This window comes from Octopus bimaculoides, chromosome 23 (genome assembly GCF_001194135.2).
Source record: "Octopus bimaculoides isolate UCB-OBI-ISO-001 chromosome 23, ASM119413v2, whole genome shotgun sequence".
In the NCBI taxonomy this organism is placed as follows: Eukaryota; Metazoa; Mollusca; class Cephalopoda; order Octopoda; family Octopodidae; genus Octopus; species Octopus bimaculoides.
In genome coordinates this window covers 26,499,976-26,516,016 of record NC_069003.1, presented here as the reverse complement: position 1 = coordinate 26,516,016, position 16,041 = coordinate 26,499,976, and the positions used below count along the sequence as shown (strand labels likewise).

Genomic DNA, 16,041 nt, shown 5'->3' with positions numbered 1-16,041 from the left:
TTTTTTTTTTTTTTTTTTAGATTATCTACTGTTATTGTGTTTGGTTGAGTTGGCGATTGTGTTTAATATGATTGATAAGATAGTTTGAGGTTTTATGGGTATAGGCATTACAGTGTATGGGTATTTTGATTTCAGTTTAGTTTCTTCATTAACACTTTGGTTTCTAATTAAGAAACAAACTTGATAATTCTGTGTCGGGGAGAAATGGAACAAAGAAAAGAATAAAGTGGACTGTCAGAATTGTGTTAATGGCACTTCTCTCTCACTTGTAGAAAAGTAAAGTTTAAAGGGATTAAAAATTTTAAGTGGATTGTCTTGGTATAAGGTTGTGGAGAGCTAATCAAATGGTCAGTTAAAGCGACATGGTCAAATTGCTGCTCCGACTATTGAATTGTACTTTGGAGCAAGATACACAACTGTTCCATTTCTCACTGTAGGAAGAGCAACTCACCAAAAAAAAAAAAAAAAAGAACTCCCTAGTGTTTCCCAATACAGTGGGTTGTAAATAAATTTGTTGTGATAATCTGTATTGCATTTAGTCTTATCTGTGTTCAATTCGGTCCCAGAAGGGCATTTTCAACGTTTGGTGAGGATTGAACTGATTATTTCAAAGTCATTTAAACCAACCGAAATATTCCACCTGTTTTATGTTCAAACTGGCTGGATCTGGCCTCTCACACTCTTCCTACAATATTGTTTTAAAAATTAAGTTGCCTCATCAAAATATCAGCTACAAGATAATGCATGATTAATTCAAAACTACATGAATAAACAAGCATTACTTTTGACAGAATATAATGTGAATGCTAAAGGGTTAATAATTGAAAGATAGGCTTATCAAGTTAAATGAAAGGCAACTTAGGAGGTTAGTGTATAGATATGACTGTTCATAACCCATGTTGTGTTGGTTCTAGTAGTAATTAAGGACCGTCATCCTTGTGCTATGATATTAATGTGTCTGGTCACATATTTTGTTTACATTTTAAGTCTTTCTGCTACTCTCCCTAAGTATCTCAACATGGGGACCCTGATGGATTGTTAAATAACAGTTCCTATTCCAAGCTGCCAAAATTGTTCCCCTGGGCCAATTTCTGACTCCATATATTTATTTCTTCATAAACTATGCATGTATGGAAAAATAGATTATATGAAGTAACTCAAAATAATTTTTGTTTCGGATACATCACCAAAATAAATGGGAAAAATAGGATTATATGAACTTTAAATAATTTCTGTTTTAGAGACATAACCAAAATATTTAATATTTCCCTGATAAGTTTCTGAAGGGACTGGCACTGTTGGAACTACTACACTATATATTTAACTGTCATTTTTGTTTATAAATTGTTTAAATAAACATTTAAATTTCTATGACACATTGTGATCAAATACAATATTAAAAACTTCTCAGTTTTCATATTAAATTGTGGTCGAGAAATTAAAATGGCACAGTTTTCTATAAAAAGAAATTGTATATGAAATAGATAATTGTATTGTGAAATACTAGTATTGATTGATAGCTTGGTTTGATTTCAGCTACTGAAGGCACATATACTGCACACAGAGAGAGCTCTGGTGTTGAACACCAGCACTTCAGCTTACAAGGTACTGACAATTTATCAATTGAATTTAAAATATTTTCAAGCAAGGAAAAATCTGTATATTTGCTGCATTGTTAGATTTTTTTTTTTTAGCATTTCAAATCATTAATTAGGTAAATCAGTGCAATTATAATTATTTGTGTTGTACACAAATGGTGCAGTTTTGTTTTGAATTTTTCTCCTCTGTAAAAACCTGCTTTTACATATCAATATTAATATATATCTGTTCATTAGAGATGTGCAAATGCAAAAGTTCCCAAGCTCCCTGTCTAATATTAGATTTTTTTTGTTTGTTTGTTCAGTAGTTTGATAAAATCCTAATATTTCAAAAGATAGACTGTATTTTTTTTTTAATGTAGCTTGATGTTTTTCTTTATGGGAATAACATGCTTCTTTGGACACTGAAAAATATTTTAAAAATATACTCTGCTGTTATAACTTTTATAAGGAATATTCTAAAAGAAAATGTAACTGAACTTATATTAAGTGCTCTATTATTTTGAGCAAATATATATATATATATATATATGTGTGTGTGTGTTTTTATATTATTAATAAATTCATAATATTATCAATAATATTCGCAGGAAATCAATGTTTAATATTTAAATTTCGAAAGATATATATCCAATATGACATGGTAATATAATAAATTTAAAATTTAAGATATACGAAATATAAATATAAAATATATATAAAAATATGAATGTAGATAAAGATACATGTGAATATAAATGCATATAAAAATTTATGCGTAATTGAGCATGAATATTATAAGGTCTAAAATTTTAAAAAGTCTAAAATTAAAAAAAATATACTCTGCTGTTATATGAGAACAAGGAAATAGGCAGGAAATTATATAACCAGCCTGTAGCTTACCTTTTCCATAACTTCTACTGTATGTGTGTGTGTGTGTGTGTGTATATGTAAATATACTTTGTTAAATTAAATGTTAGTATCACTTAAATAACTGAAACTCTAGGTAAATATTAAGAAAAACAACTTTCACACGTTGAAAAAAGATGTCTTCGATGTATTTGTTCTGTGGTTTTGTTCAGGTCCTGCTGTCATCCATCCTCAGTACTACAGTGTACAAGCTCCTTGGTTATATCCAGCTAATTTGATTCAGCAAGGGCAACAGCCCCATCCTGGAGCTGCTGCACAGTCCGCCGCCGCCGCTGCTGCACTCAGTCAGCAGCAACAACAACAACAACTATTGCGCGGTCAGTCCGGACGACCTGTTACTCCTCAACAACAAAGTGAAAATATACCTGCATCTGCTCTTCAAGCACAAGCATTACAGACTCCAAGTAAGATCCAAAGGACTTTGTGTTATATCGGGAGAATATTTAATTGGGAGGAAAATGTTTTGTGCGTGACTATATGGAGTGTAAATGTTATACTGTCTATCTTATATAGTAAATCTCATGTGACTCTGTTTGATCGTTGTCAGAGCACCAGCTGTCTGGCTTCCGTGCCAGGGGCATGTAAATAGCACCATTTGAGCGTGATTGTTACCAACGTCGCCCTCCTGGCACGTGAAAAGACGTTCGAGTGAGTTCGTTGCCAGTACCGCTGGACTGGTTCCTGTGCAGGTGGCACGTAAAATACACCATTTCGAGCGTGGCCGTTGCCAGTACCTCTTGACTGGCCTTCGTGCTGGTGGCACGTAAAAAGCACCCACTACACTCTCGGAGTGGTTGGCGTTAGGAAGGGCATCCAGCTGTAGAAACTCTGCCAAATCAGATTGGAGCCTGGTGTAGCCATCTGGTTCACCGGTCCTCAGTCAAATCGTCCAAACCATGCTAGCATGGAAGGTGGACGTTAAACAATGATGCTGATGATGATATAGCAAATCTCTTGTGACTGTATGGAGTATGTTATACTGACTCTATTATATAGCAAGTCTGTGAGGCTTTGGGGTATAAATGTTATACTGTCTATGTTATAGAGCAAGTCTGTATGACTGTATGGAATGTAAATGTTATACTTTGGAGATCTGTTTTGAAACTTCTGTATACTTATTTTCTGCTTTCATTCTTTGTACTTCAAACTATTCAGATGCTCCAGGTTACCAATTCTTGGCTACTGCATATTATGATCAAAATGGACAGCTAGTGATGGGTAATCCTCGAGGGATCGGTACACCTGTCAGGTTGGTTTCACCTGCTCCAGTTTTGGTGAATACAGGTAATCAGCAAGGTAGGTGTTGATTAAATCTATTATATTTTAATCTTCTTGTTTCTATTTACAAGTAATTTGCATGCTTGTTGTACTGGATAATAAGTGGCTGAAGATCATTGGATAATCACCTGAAGGGTTAATATTTCCACCACATATATACTTAGAACCAAATTGACCACTTTAGCCAATTGCAGTAGTGTGTTCTACTGTGTTACAAAACTCATAGGTATGACAAAATGGGTTTTGAGCTGATATTCCATCCTGACATGGTCATGGCAAGAGGTTTCTAAAGTGATAAGATTGCCATTAATTTATCTGAATAGACAAAGTGTTGACTAGGTAGAATTTTGTAATTTAAAAAACAAAGTGAAAATAAATATAAACATCGTTACTAGCTTTCCAAATCTTGTTGCGTTTCACATGGAATGTTTGGTCCTTCAAAGTTTTGTTGGTTTATAAGTTGGTCTATCTTTCTTGGCTTTAGATTTTTTTATCTGCGAAATTTGACTTGTAATGCTGGAAAATATGGTAATGAAAGGCTTAATGCTTCAATTAAGATGACAGTATAAAAATACTTATCCTTTCCTATGAACTGGATTACACCTTTCTGTGTAGATGAATGCTATTAATTAATCACGATATTAATTTTTCTTGAAATGTTACAAACAGTGATGTATTGTTGAAATATTAGAAATAATTACGTAATATTAAAATGATATAATTAAACCTGTTAATTAATGGGATTCAGATCATTTCACCAGGTTTATGTTGTGGTAGCATAACTGCAGGTAGATGACATTGTTCAGTGAAGTTTCCGGATCAAGAGTTTCATTTCCTTCATATGAAATATATAATGTGGTGACCTAATCTCCTCACAGATCAACCTATTCCCTCATGTGAAATGTTTTATAAATCTGATCAACTTATTTCTTTATATGAAATCTATTTTATATTGTAACCATGAATAACCTGTTGAATCTCTCATTATAATTTAGGTAATGCTAATTCAATCAGCAATAACCAATTACGACTGTTGACCACACAAGCCCAACAGGCTCAGACTCCTCCTGTCATTTATTCTAGTAACAACTCTAGCAACAGTGCCACACCTCAGCAAAACAATACCCTTGGTGGAAGTGGTGAGTACTTTAACCCTTTAGAATTTCATCCTTTAACATTTAGATGACTCTGTCAAAGGTAATGCATGTCCCTCTATACCTCTAATCTCTCAAGCACATCAACCGGCACAAAGCCCTCCTCCTTCCCTATTGCGCCCTCCTCCTCCTCCCAAGTGAGGTGTCTTTGTTTTGACAAGTTACTTGGTGGTCCTGTCAGTGCTGGTACCAATTTAAAAAAAAAAAACACCCAGTACACTCTGTAAAGGGGTTTGTGTTCGGAGGGGCACCCAGCTGTAGAAACCAATCCAAAGCAGACGATTGGATCCTGGTGCACCTCCTGTCAAATTGTCCAGTCCATGCCAACACGGGAAACAGATGTTAGATGATGATTTGATTTGAATTTATTATGCATTATTCTATAGCCTTGAGATTTCAAGGATGTATTTGTTTATTTTTAAAATGACATTGCAAGGCTAGGTGTGAGAGGCCAGATCTAGTCCATTTGAACATAAAACAAAATATTTTGGCTGGATATGGCTGGTTTAAAATGCTAAGAGTTAAAACAACCTCATCCGGCCTATTATTCAATTTTTATGTTCTAAGTGACCAGATATGGCCTCACACCTATCCTATAATGTCGTGAACTCTCACCCATTTCCAAGTAAGGTAATATTTTGCCCTTGAATGACCAAGCCTGTTCTCAGAGAAAATTGTAAACAGATACTGAATATCAAAGCAAGGATGCACACACATAGACATATCTATATATAGAATTGGCTTCTTTCAGTTTCCATCTACCAAATCCACTTAAAAATCATCGGTTGGCCTGAGGCTACATACAGTAGGAGACACTTGCCCAAGGGTGTGTGCAGTGGGATTGAACCCGAGGCCATATGATTGGGAAGGAAGCTCCTTAACCACACAGCCGTGCTTGTGGAACATTTCTCAAAATGTCCTGCTTCTAATGTGACTGCATTATTGATGGGAGAGCAAGTACCACAAGCTACAGAGCTGGATAAACATAACTCCACAAAGCACAATAATTCATAAAATATTGAAAACCAGCCAAATTATCAGTTTTCCTCCACATGCATAACCCACTCCTGATATGTGTCGTATATTATGATGCTTGTGTAGACAAGTAATTTATAGAATGTTTGAAAGAAAAACTCAATTGTAATCTTTTCCTTTTGGATTTTTTTTAATACCTTTTTAATTTGTCTCTCTCTCAGGATACACCCCGTCAAGTACTCTGCCTGGTTACACTCAAGTTACATCAAGTCTATTCACACCCATTAGTGCCAACCTGGGGCTTACACCACAACAGCAAAACAACTACAATGGGCCGGCTGCTAGTCTTGGTGGCTCTGCCCCTGGAGCAATTGGTTCTGGTAAGTAGAAGTGATATCTTCTGGATCATTTTACAGACTTGCTAGTATTCCTTCGTTGAACTTCTCTGACATGTTGCCTTTGTTTTTTTTTTTTCTTCATCAGGGTTAAATAACCAACGTCGTGATTCATTAGATTTTAAAAGACAACAGCCAACATCGGTGCTGTTTAACCAGTATTACAATCCCATTGGTGGTATGTCTGGTGCTCCAGCTGGACCAATGGGTCTTGTACAACCAGGTCAGTCAGTCACACCTCCACCTTCCTTGTCAGGTTCCACATCAAATCTGTCAATAGGTTAGTATGGAAAACCTTACTTGAATCATAATGTTGAGCTTTGTTTTATTTTTCATTATTGGTAAACTTATTGACTGAAAAAAAAAACCACTTTGCTTTTACAGGGTTGGGTAATACAGGCAGATTGGTTTCTGCTGCTCCTGGTGCTGAAACTAGATTTCGTAATGGCCCCCTGCCCCCTGGTGGTGGTGGCGGCGGTGGTAGTGGTGGACTTCTCACTGGTGGCGCATTATTCAATCGCACACACAGGAGGTAATTGTGTTTTTTCTCTATTCCTACTTAATAAGCTTCAAATTCAGCCCTTTAGCATTTACATGACTCTGTCAAATTTAATACTTATTTATTCACATTGTTTTGAATTAATCATGAATTATCACGTAGCTTTGAGATTTCAATAATATAGTTTATTAGAATGATAATGTAGGGTAGAAGTAAGAGGTTGAACCTACCTGGTTTGACCCTCCCCCAACAAAAAAAGTAGTTGGGCCAGATATGGTCAGTTTGAATGCTAAAATGCTAATCCATTTTATTAGAATTACATTTGCCTCTTAAAGAAAAATATAACATTGTGGAAAGTTTTCATAGTAAATTTAACATTTTTATGCCTGATTCTGAAATAAAAATAACAGACCTGATCAATAAGATTTACAATGGATTTGAACAATAAGATTTATGATAAGTCTCAGTTAATGCTGTTGATGCATCTGAAGAATAAGAACCATGACTAGTGTATTTATGTCCTTTCTGATATCTGCTAGTTGTATATTAATTATCAGTTTTTCTAGTGGCCTGTTGTTTTAAACCTAATTACCACTTTTGTATATTTTAGTGCCAGTCTATCCAAAGAAGTGTCTGGGAGGAGTCGTTTACTGGAGGACTTCCGAAATAACAGAATTCCAAATCTCCTCCTCAAAGATCTTGCCAATCATGTTGTAGAATTTTCACAAGATCAACATGGATCCCGGTAAGTAGTTGGGTTATTCAGTATTTAAAATTACAGTTTACTGTTCTACTAGCAATTGAAATAAGTTCTATTTTACTGTAGAATGTTCTTTAGGAAAGTTGTAAATCTACTGGAGTTCTATTCACTCTTGTCCAAATATAGGATAAAGTGTTAACAGTTTTGAAACATTTTACATGTTTATAGAATTGTAAGGGGTTTGTGGTTAAAATTGCCATATTTGCTGGTGTATAAGATATACTTTAAAAAATTTTTTTAAATGTATTAAAAAAACTACCTGCCATCTAATGTGACAGCATTACAGATGGGAGACCAACTGCCGTAGGCCTAGGAGCTGGATAAGTATAAGTCCACTAGGAACAACAATAATAATAATATTCCTTTCTGCTATAGGCACTAAGCCTGAAATCTTAGGGGAGGGGGTGAGTCAATTACATTGATCCCAGTGTTCAATTGGTACTTAGTTTATCGACCTGGGACGGATGAAAGGGAAAGTTGTCCCCAGTGGCATTTGAACTCAGAATGTGAAGACAGATGAAATGCCGCTAAGCATTTCACCTGGTGTGCTAATGATTTTGCCAGCTCGCTGTCTTAATAATAATAATGATTTATTAGAAACATGCCATATTATCACAGTCTGTTGGCAGAAGCTTAACTAAAATTCCTTAGACTACATTGCAGATAAGTGAGGAGGCCAGATCACTTCATTTTACCTCCTACCTCTTCACATACATAAACCAATTCTGATATGTGTCTTACATTGTTTAATGACTGTGTTACCTTTAAGAAACATTTCTTTAAATTACATAAATAAAAATTCTCCTAGAAGGATGAAAAGAATGTTAAACTTCCATCTGCTTGTCGGCTATTTGCAATATGTGGATGATAAAACCACAGCAGCGGTGCTCCACTCTGGTGGCCGATCACAATTACACAAAGCATTAAAGCCAACATTTCTCTTGCCCAAAATATATACAACTCTACAGATGTTCTGAAAGATAAAGTTGAAACCTGATACTTGAGTAACATAGTTTCTATATGGTAAATTTATAGCTATGTACTTTGTTGTTCCAGTATACTATCAGAACATTGTTTTTTAATGTACAGTTGCATATTTTTTCCTAAGGAGCCACTTGAAAAAAATATTTTCCAATTGGTGTATGATGGAATATGGACACTTTGTGTTTTGTCACGAAATAGCCTTGTAAAATAGGGCTACATCTTGTATGCTAGCAAATGTGGTAAATCCTAAAGAAAACTAGTTATTTTATCACTGTGTGTGTAAGCGAATGCAGGGTATTAGTCACTCATCTTTGTCTGTGAGTTTGCAAAATTATTGGGAAATGGCTGAATGGATTTTCCCCAAATTTGGCAGAAATACTCATTGGGCGAGTGACTCACTCATTAAATTTTGGTTTGATTATTTTCAAAACTGGCTGATGGGTGAATCAAAATGTTTTTTTTTTCTTTGTTACATATGCATAAAGGATAAGCAGGGAAAATAACTCGTCTGGGAATATATTTATTAAATTAAATTTTAATTTTATCCTTGTGTGAGTGCAGGGTATGCCTCACCCCTCCAATGCCATTTTTCTCTATTTATTATTTTTTTTTCCAGATTTATCCAACAAAAGCTGGAGAGAGCAACTCCACAAGAGAAAGCCATGGTCTTTAATGAGATCCTTTCTGCTGCTTATAGTTTAATGACAGATGTGTTTGGGAATTACGTTATTCAGAAGTTCTTTGAATTTGGTGTTATTGAGCAGAAGCAAACATTGGCTCAACGTGTGCGTGGCCATGTTCTTTCTTTAGCACTGCAGATGTATGGCTGTCGGGTCATTCAAAAGGCTTTGGAGTCTATTCCATCTGACATGCAGGTTAGTTCGTCACCTTTCTACTATTTTGTTGCTGTGCTGTGAGCTCGTCGTGTATAATGTGTGTGCGTGTCTGTGTTTGACCCCCTGCCATTGCTTGGCAAACGATGGTGTGTTTATCCCTGTCATTTAGCAGTTCAGCAAAAGAGACTGATAAAACAAGCACTAGGTTTAGAAAGAATGTCCTAAAACCAGTGCTCCAGCCTAGTTGCAATCACAGACTGAAACCAGTAAAAGAATAGCAAAATGAAATATGTTCATCATATACATGAATGAAATATTTACACCAAAAATTGTCTCTCACTTGATAGATAAAGTAATTAAAAATGAGTAAATTTAAAAATATTATCAAAGCATTATTTAACAATATTGAAGCTATTGGAGCCCTCTGGCTTGTTTGATTTTGTTAAACCATCTAACCCATGTCAGCATGGGGCGGAGAAGAGGGAGGATGTTCAACGATAATGATTCCATGCTGGCATGCGGTGAATGGCTTGACAGGACCCAGGGGCTGGAGAACTGCTTTTGTCTCCTGTGTATTCTTCGAGTCCTTCTTGATTAGTCAGGCAATAAAAACACATTCATAATACTCAAATTTACTAGATACCAAACCACTGTCACCACCACCACCACCACCACTTGTTTCAACAATCGTTTGGCTCATCTGCAGCACACCCACTTCTGTAACTTGTAATTTAGGCTCCCAAGTGGTGTCTACATATAGTTGAGTACAAGTGGATAGAAAATGAATTTGCCTCTTATCTCTGTATGCAGTCACAAACAAATTTCCTTTCTGTTTTTGGATTATTTCACTTTTTTTTTTTTAAATTTTGCTTTTGCTTTTATATCCAATGACATCTCTTTTCTGCTGACAATTGCTGAAGCACGTGTTTGTTGCCACAGTTTCTAAATCCACCATAAATTTTAACTTAACTGAAAAATTGGTCAAAAAATAATATATTTCTTTATGGTATGGGTGCTAGAATTTCTATACTACATCATACCCTAAGCCATGCTGACTTGTATAATTGTCTTTTTTGTTTTATCCTGTATAAAATTTAAATCCACAACAGTACCCAGTACTCACCTCACAAATCCTCTAAACTTTGATTCAATGTTTTCTGGGTTTGCCTGGTATATGCCGTTTGAAATGTACTTGGCCCTTATGTTCCGTCACACTAGCAGATATGCTTTGTAATTTTTTTTATATACATTTAACACTGAAGTGGCAGAGGTTTATTTTAAGTAAGGGATCATATTTTAAGTCTACTGCTAGTCTCATGTACAAATATTGATATAATTTAAAAGACCTTGTTCATGTCAAAATATTTAGTTTTGTAGTCCTGGGCAGCTTCCTAATGTCCATAATATCTTGCATGTACAGTTAGATGTACGACGACTCTTGTATGAATTAGAACTCCATATAGATTATCATTGTCCGTTCTGCTTCCAATATAGAGATTAGTTGACGACTGTACTTAGCAGTGTTACTATTTACGATATACAGACCATACAAAGTACATTTCATTTCAATTACTTGGAACTCGGCATTAGATGCTTAATTGCAATTATTTGGAACTCAACATTAGATGCTTAATTATAATTATTTGGAACTCAGATGTTTAAATTCAATAGATTATCACGAGAACACTTTATTGCGTTCTGTTCCAGAGATCTAATATCTCTAATGTCCATAATGTTTATAAGCAGAAAATGTTAGCACGCCAGGCAAAATGCTTAGCGGTATTTTGTCTGCCGTTATATTCTTAGTTCAAATTCTGCCGAGATCGATTTTTGCCTTTCATCCTTTCGGGGTCAATAAATTAAGTACCAGTTATGCACTGGGGTCAATGTAATCGACTTAATCCGTTTGTCTGTCCTTGTTTGTCCCCTCTATATTTAGCCCCTTGTGGGCAATAAAGAAATAAGAAAATGTTATTGTCTTTCACCTTCATGTAGTTGTGATGGTTGTTAATGTGGTTATTTTATTGATGTTTCTAATTTGTACAGGTTGAAATTGTAAAAGAATTAGATGGACATGTACTAAAGTGTGTCAAAGACCAGAATGGAAACCATGTTGTACAGAAATGTATCGAGTGTGTTGAACCAAATCATCTTCAGTTCATTATTGATGCTTTTAAAGGACATGTAAGTTTCTTTTCTTTATCGAAACCCTTTTCATTACCATATTTCTGTTGAAATGCCTTGCCTTTGTTACAATCAATTCTGAAAATAATGAAATTTTCAGTGAAATAACTTAACCATTAACCCTTTAGCACTTAATCCAGCCCAAATATTCTACTTGTTTTATGTTCAAACTGACCAGATCCGCCCTCTTACTCATACCCTACAATGTCATTCTAAATATAAACAATCATCGAAATCTTAAAGCTACAAGGTAATGCATTATTAATTAAAACAATATGAATAAATAAGCATTACATTTGACAGAGAAATCTAAATGCTAAAGAGTTAAGTTGATGTTTGGAACATCGACATGAAATTTTGATGGTAGTTTTTTTTAGATTACTATCAAAGGGAAGTTTTTATCAGTGGCCAAGGGGCAGTCTCTGGTAGGTTGGTATCAAAACAATTAAAACCCTTTAGCATTCAGATTACTTTGTCAAATGTAATGCTTATTTATTCACATTGTTTTGAATGTACTATTTGTACTATTTGATGATTGTTTATTTTTAGAATGACATTGTAGGGTAGGTGTAAGAGGCCAGATCTGGCTGATTTGAAGCTAAAACAGGTAGAATATTTTGTCTGGATATGGCCAGTTTAACCCTTTAGTGATCAAATTAATGTCAAAAGTAATCCTTATTCATTTACATTTTAAAAAAATTAATCTGGTATTATCTTGTAGTTTTAAGATTTGAAAGATGTATTTGTTTATTTTTAGAATGACATTGCAGGGCAGATGTGAGATACTGGTTCTGGCCAGTTTGAGCATAAAATGAGTAGAATATTTGGACTGGATATAGCTGGTTTAAACACTGAAGGGTTAAATGCTAAAGAGTTAAATATAATAGCTGGAATTATAAAAACATATCGTAATAGAATCTCCAGTATGTTAGTAGTTATTATTTCAGTATTGCATTTCTTCAGAGCCAGGAATTAATTCTATGCCTTGCCTTGCATCTCTTTTAGGTGTTCAGTTTGTCTACACACCCGTATGGTTGCAGAGTGATCCAACGCATTCTTGAACACTGTACTGCAGAACAAACAACTCCCATTCTTGAGGAACTCCATGAACATACTGAAAGACTTGTTCAAGACCAGTATGGTAATTATGTTGTGCAGCATGTTTTGGAACATGGACGAGCTGAAGACAAAAGTAAGATAGTTGGAGTAATCAGAGGAAAAGTACTTGATCTCAGCCAGCACAAATTTGCCAGGTAAATCCTTTTTTGCCAACCCCTTAAGAAATTTTTATTATTTATTCTTTCTTTCTACTTGTTTCAGTCATTGGACTGTGGCCATGCTGGGGCACTGCCCCGAAGGGGTTTAGTTGAACAAATCAACCCCAGTATTAGTTTTTAATTGACATCCCCCCCCCCACTTCCCCAACACTTTGCTTTTGTTTGGAGATTTATTCTGTTTTTTTCTTTCTACTTGCTGCACTGCTAAGTTACAGAGATATAATCAAACCAACACCAGTTGGCAAGCATTGTTGGGGACAAAGCATACACATACGTTTTTGTTTTGGTTTCTACCAAACCCACTCACAAAGCTTTGGTTTGTCCAATGTTATAGAAGGCATTGGCCCAAAGTGCCACACAGTGAGACTGAACCCCAAGCCATGTGTTTGGAAAGCAAACTTACACACAACCATGCCTGTGCTGATTTAGAAATTTCTATAGAAGGCCTCATGAGTTTATTTTATGATCACAATTGTCAACTATTAAAAACAGCAAAATCAAGATTATAAATATTTGCTTCAAATTTTGACACATGGTCAGCAATTTCGGGGGATGGAGGTAAGTTGATTGCATCAACCCCAGTGCTCAACCGGTATTTATTTTATCGACCCCCCCCCCCCAAAAAAAAACTGGATATTAAAATACGATAAAATCAACGCTGGGTCTCACATCAAACTCCACAAGGCATCAATTGCTATGCCTCTCCAAATCCACAGCCAGGTACAACAGGTGTGTGATGTGTGTATGCTTATGATATTAACTTCACGGTAAAATATTAGTTGTCCAACTGACATATTTGTATTTTTCATTTCCAGCAATGTGGTGGAGAAATGTGTGTCTCATTCCTCAAGACAAGAACGAGCATTTCTAATTGAGGAAGTTTGCTCAATGAATGATGGGTAAGTTTATTTTTTAAATTTTTATTGGCTCAGGTCCTCCAACATGTCATACTCCCATATGTTTAACCCTTCAACATTCAGATTACTTGGTCAAATGCAGTGCTTATTTATTCACATAATTTTCAATTTATCATTGCATTATCTCGTGGCTTCAAGATCTCACTGGTGTGACTGTTTATTTTTAGAATTACAGTAAAAAGCATACAAAAAGAAAACGTACAGCATGCTTTAAATCAGTGAACGTTATTTCTCATTAAAATTAATTATTGATCCAGTATTGGTTTTCTTTTGTAGAAATAGAGAACTAGTAGTACCATTTAAGATTATATTTCTCAGAATATTTCTCCTTCATAGCCTTATTAATTCACATTGATACGAACTAGTCATGCATCACCTTGTGGATTTGAGATTTCAGTGATTGTTTATTTTAGAAATGACATTGTAGGGTAGATGTGAGAGGCCAGACGTGGCCAGTTTTAAAATAAAACAGATAGCAGCTTATTTGGGCTGGATATCATCATTATCATCATCATCGTTTAACGTCCGCTTTCCATGCTAGCATGGGTTGGACGATTTGACTGAGGACTGGTGAAACTGGATGGCAACACCAGCGTCCAATCTGATTTGGCAGAGTTTCTACGGCTGGATGCCCTTCCTAACGCCGACCACTCAGAGAGTGTAGTGGGTGCTTTTACGTGTCACCCACACGAAGGCCAGTCAGGCGGTACTGGCAACGGCCACACTCAAAATGGTGTATTTTACGTGCCATCTGCACAGGAGCCAGTCCAGGGGCACTGGCAACGATCTCGCTCGAAAATCCTACGAAGGCCAGTCAGGCGGTACTGGCAAGGGCCACGCTCAAAATGGTGTATTTTGTGTGCCACCCGCACAAGAGCCAGTCCAGGGGCACTGGCAGCTAAAGGGTTAAGGAACAATCTAGTAACTTATTGTATTTGTGTGTGCTGCTGTAATATAACTTTTTTGTTGTTTTTTTTTTTTTTTTTGGCTAGTCCCCACAGTGCCTTGTATACAATGATGAAGGACCAGTTTGCTAACTATGTTGTACAGAAGATGATTGATGTGGCAGAACCTGCTCAACGCAAGAGTCTGATGCACAAGATCCGTCCACACATTGCCACTTTGCGCAAGTACACTTATGGGAAACACATCTTGGCAAAACTGGAGAAGTTCTTCATGAAAACCACCCAGGACATGCCTCAAATGAACATGACACAGAATGGACCTCTTCCTTGAGGTGACCTTTTTTTTCACAGCTTACCTATTTAGGCAATGGATGTTTTATTTTTGTTTTTTTTTTGTCATTTTCTATTTTTTTTTAAATAAAAAAATTCCCCCCACCCCCCCACCTCATTGTCATAAAAAGGATAAGTTAGTTAAAAATGCGGGCTGGTAGATTGGTTTGATGACCTTGATACAGTGTTTAACAAATGTCTAATTCTAGAGATGATGGTAAATAGACATGGAGCCCTAAATCAAATTCTATTGTAGCTGCACACTCACACACACACACACACACTCTCATAAACATACATGCGCACGCATGCACACACACACACACTGCTACAAGTTATAACTTCCCCTCCCTGTGCAGTACTCTGCACCAATGTTTTGTATCTGGTTGTGGTATTATTCCTATATAATGATCACTTAAGTTGTTTTAGATATTGGGATCTACATGTAGCATTATCAAGTTCATTATCTTATTTACTCCCCCCCATTTCCCCCTTTGTTCAACAGCTCCCCCACCTCCTCCTCCTCCATGTCTTTTAGTATCGATGTTTGTGTGTTACTGATTTGAAATCTCAGACAATTCATATTAAATTGACAAGTTTGTAAAACTTCCCATGTTGATGTCATGACAAAATTGACTTTTAGTGAGGTAAATGTTTATATTGAACTGAATCATTCTTTGTTGATGAAACTTGGAAATTTGCCGATTTTATGTGAACAAGCTGCCATAATACTTGAACTCACCACAAATTTCCTGTATATGTATGTATATTTTTATATATATATATATATATATATATATGCATATAAAAAAAAATGCCAGTTTTAGATTCTGATATTGTGAACTGTTTCCATTGGTCACTTTAAGAGCAATTATTCAAATTATTGTAATACTTTTTCATATTTTATTTTATTTTATTTTTTTTTGCCTAAAATGCTTAACCTGTTTATTACCTGTTGTATGTCAATATATCTATATATGTATGGATTTACATATGAAAAAAGAAAATCACCCTAAAAGAACAAAGGTAATAGTGAACTT

General features: G+C 35.6%; 1 protein-coding gene across 1 annotated transcript in view; it reads left to right on the top strand.

Annotated features, from left to right (window-relative positions):
* Positions 1 to 15,800, top strand: part of LOC106874486 (pumilio homolog 2) — a 30,650-nt gene extending 14,850 nt beyond the window's left edge. The window contains exons 7-19 of the mRNA XM_014922229.2: positions 1,537 to 1,605; positions 2,660 to 2,911; positions 3,663 to 3,803; positions 4,781 to 4,924; positions 6,136 to 6,294; positions 6,398 to 6,589; positions 6,694 to 6,841; positions 7,419 to 7,553; positions 9,169 to 9,427; positions 11,435 to 11,572; positions 12,578 to 12,825; positions 13,665 to 13,748; positions 14,759 to 15,800. Of these exons, the coding sequence (XP_014777715.2) occupies positions 1,537 to 1,605; positions 2,660 to 2,911; positions 3,663 to 3,803; positions 4,781 to 4,924; positions 6,136 to 6,294; positions 6,398 to 6,589; positions 6,694 to 6,841; positions 7,419 to 7,553; positions 9,169 to 9,427; positions 11,435 to 11,572; positions 12,578 to 12,825; positions 13,665 to 13,748; positions 14,759 to 15,002 (2,213 nt within the window). The 3' untranslated portion in view covers positions 15,003 to 15,800. The remainder of the gene's footprint in view (positions 1 to 1,536; positions 1,606 to 2,659; positions 2,912 to 3,662; positions 3,804 to 4,780; positions 4,925 to 6,135; positions 6,295 to 6,397; positions 6,590 to 6,693; positions 6,842 to 7,418; positions 7,554 to 9,168; positions 9,428 to 11,434; positions 11,573 to 12,577; positions 12,826 to 13,664; positions 13,749 to 14,758) is intronic.
* Positions 15,801 to 16,041: the final 241 nt, after the last annotated feature.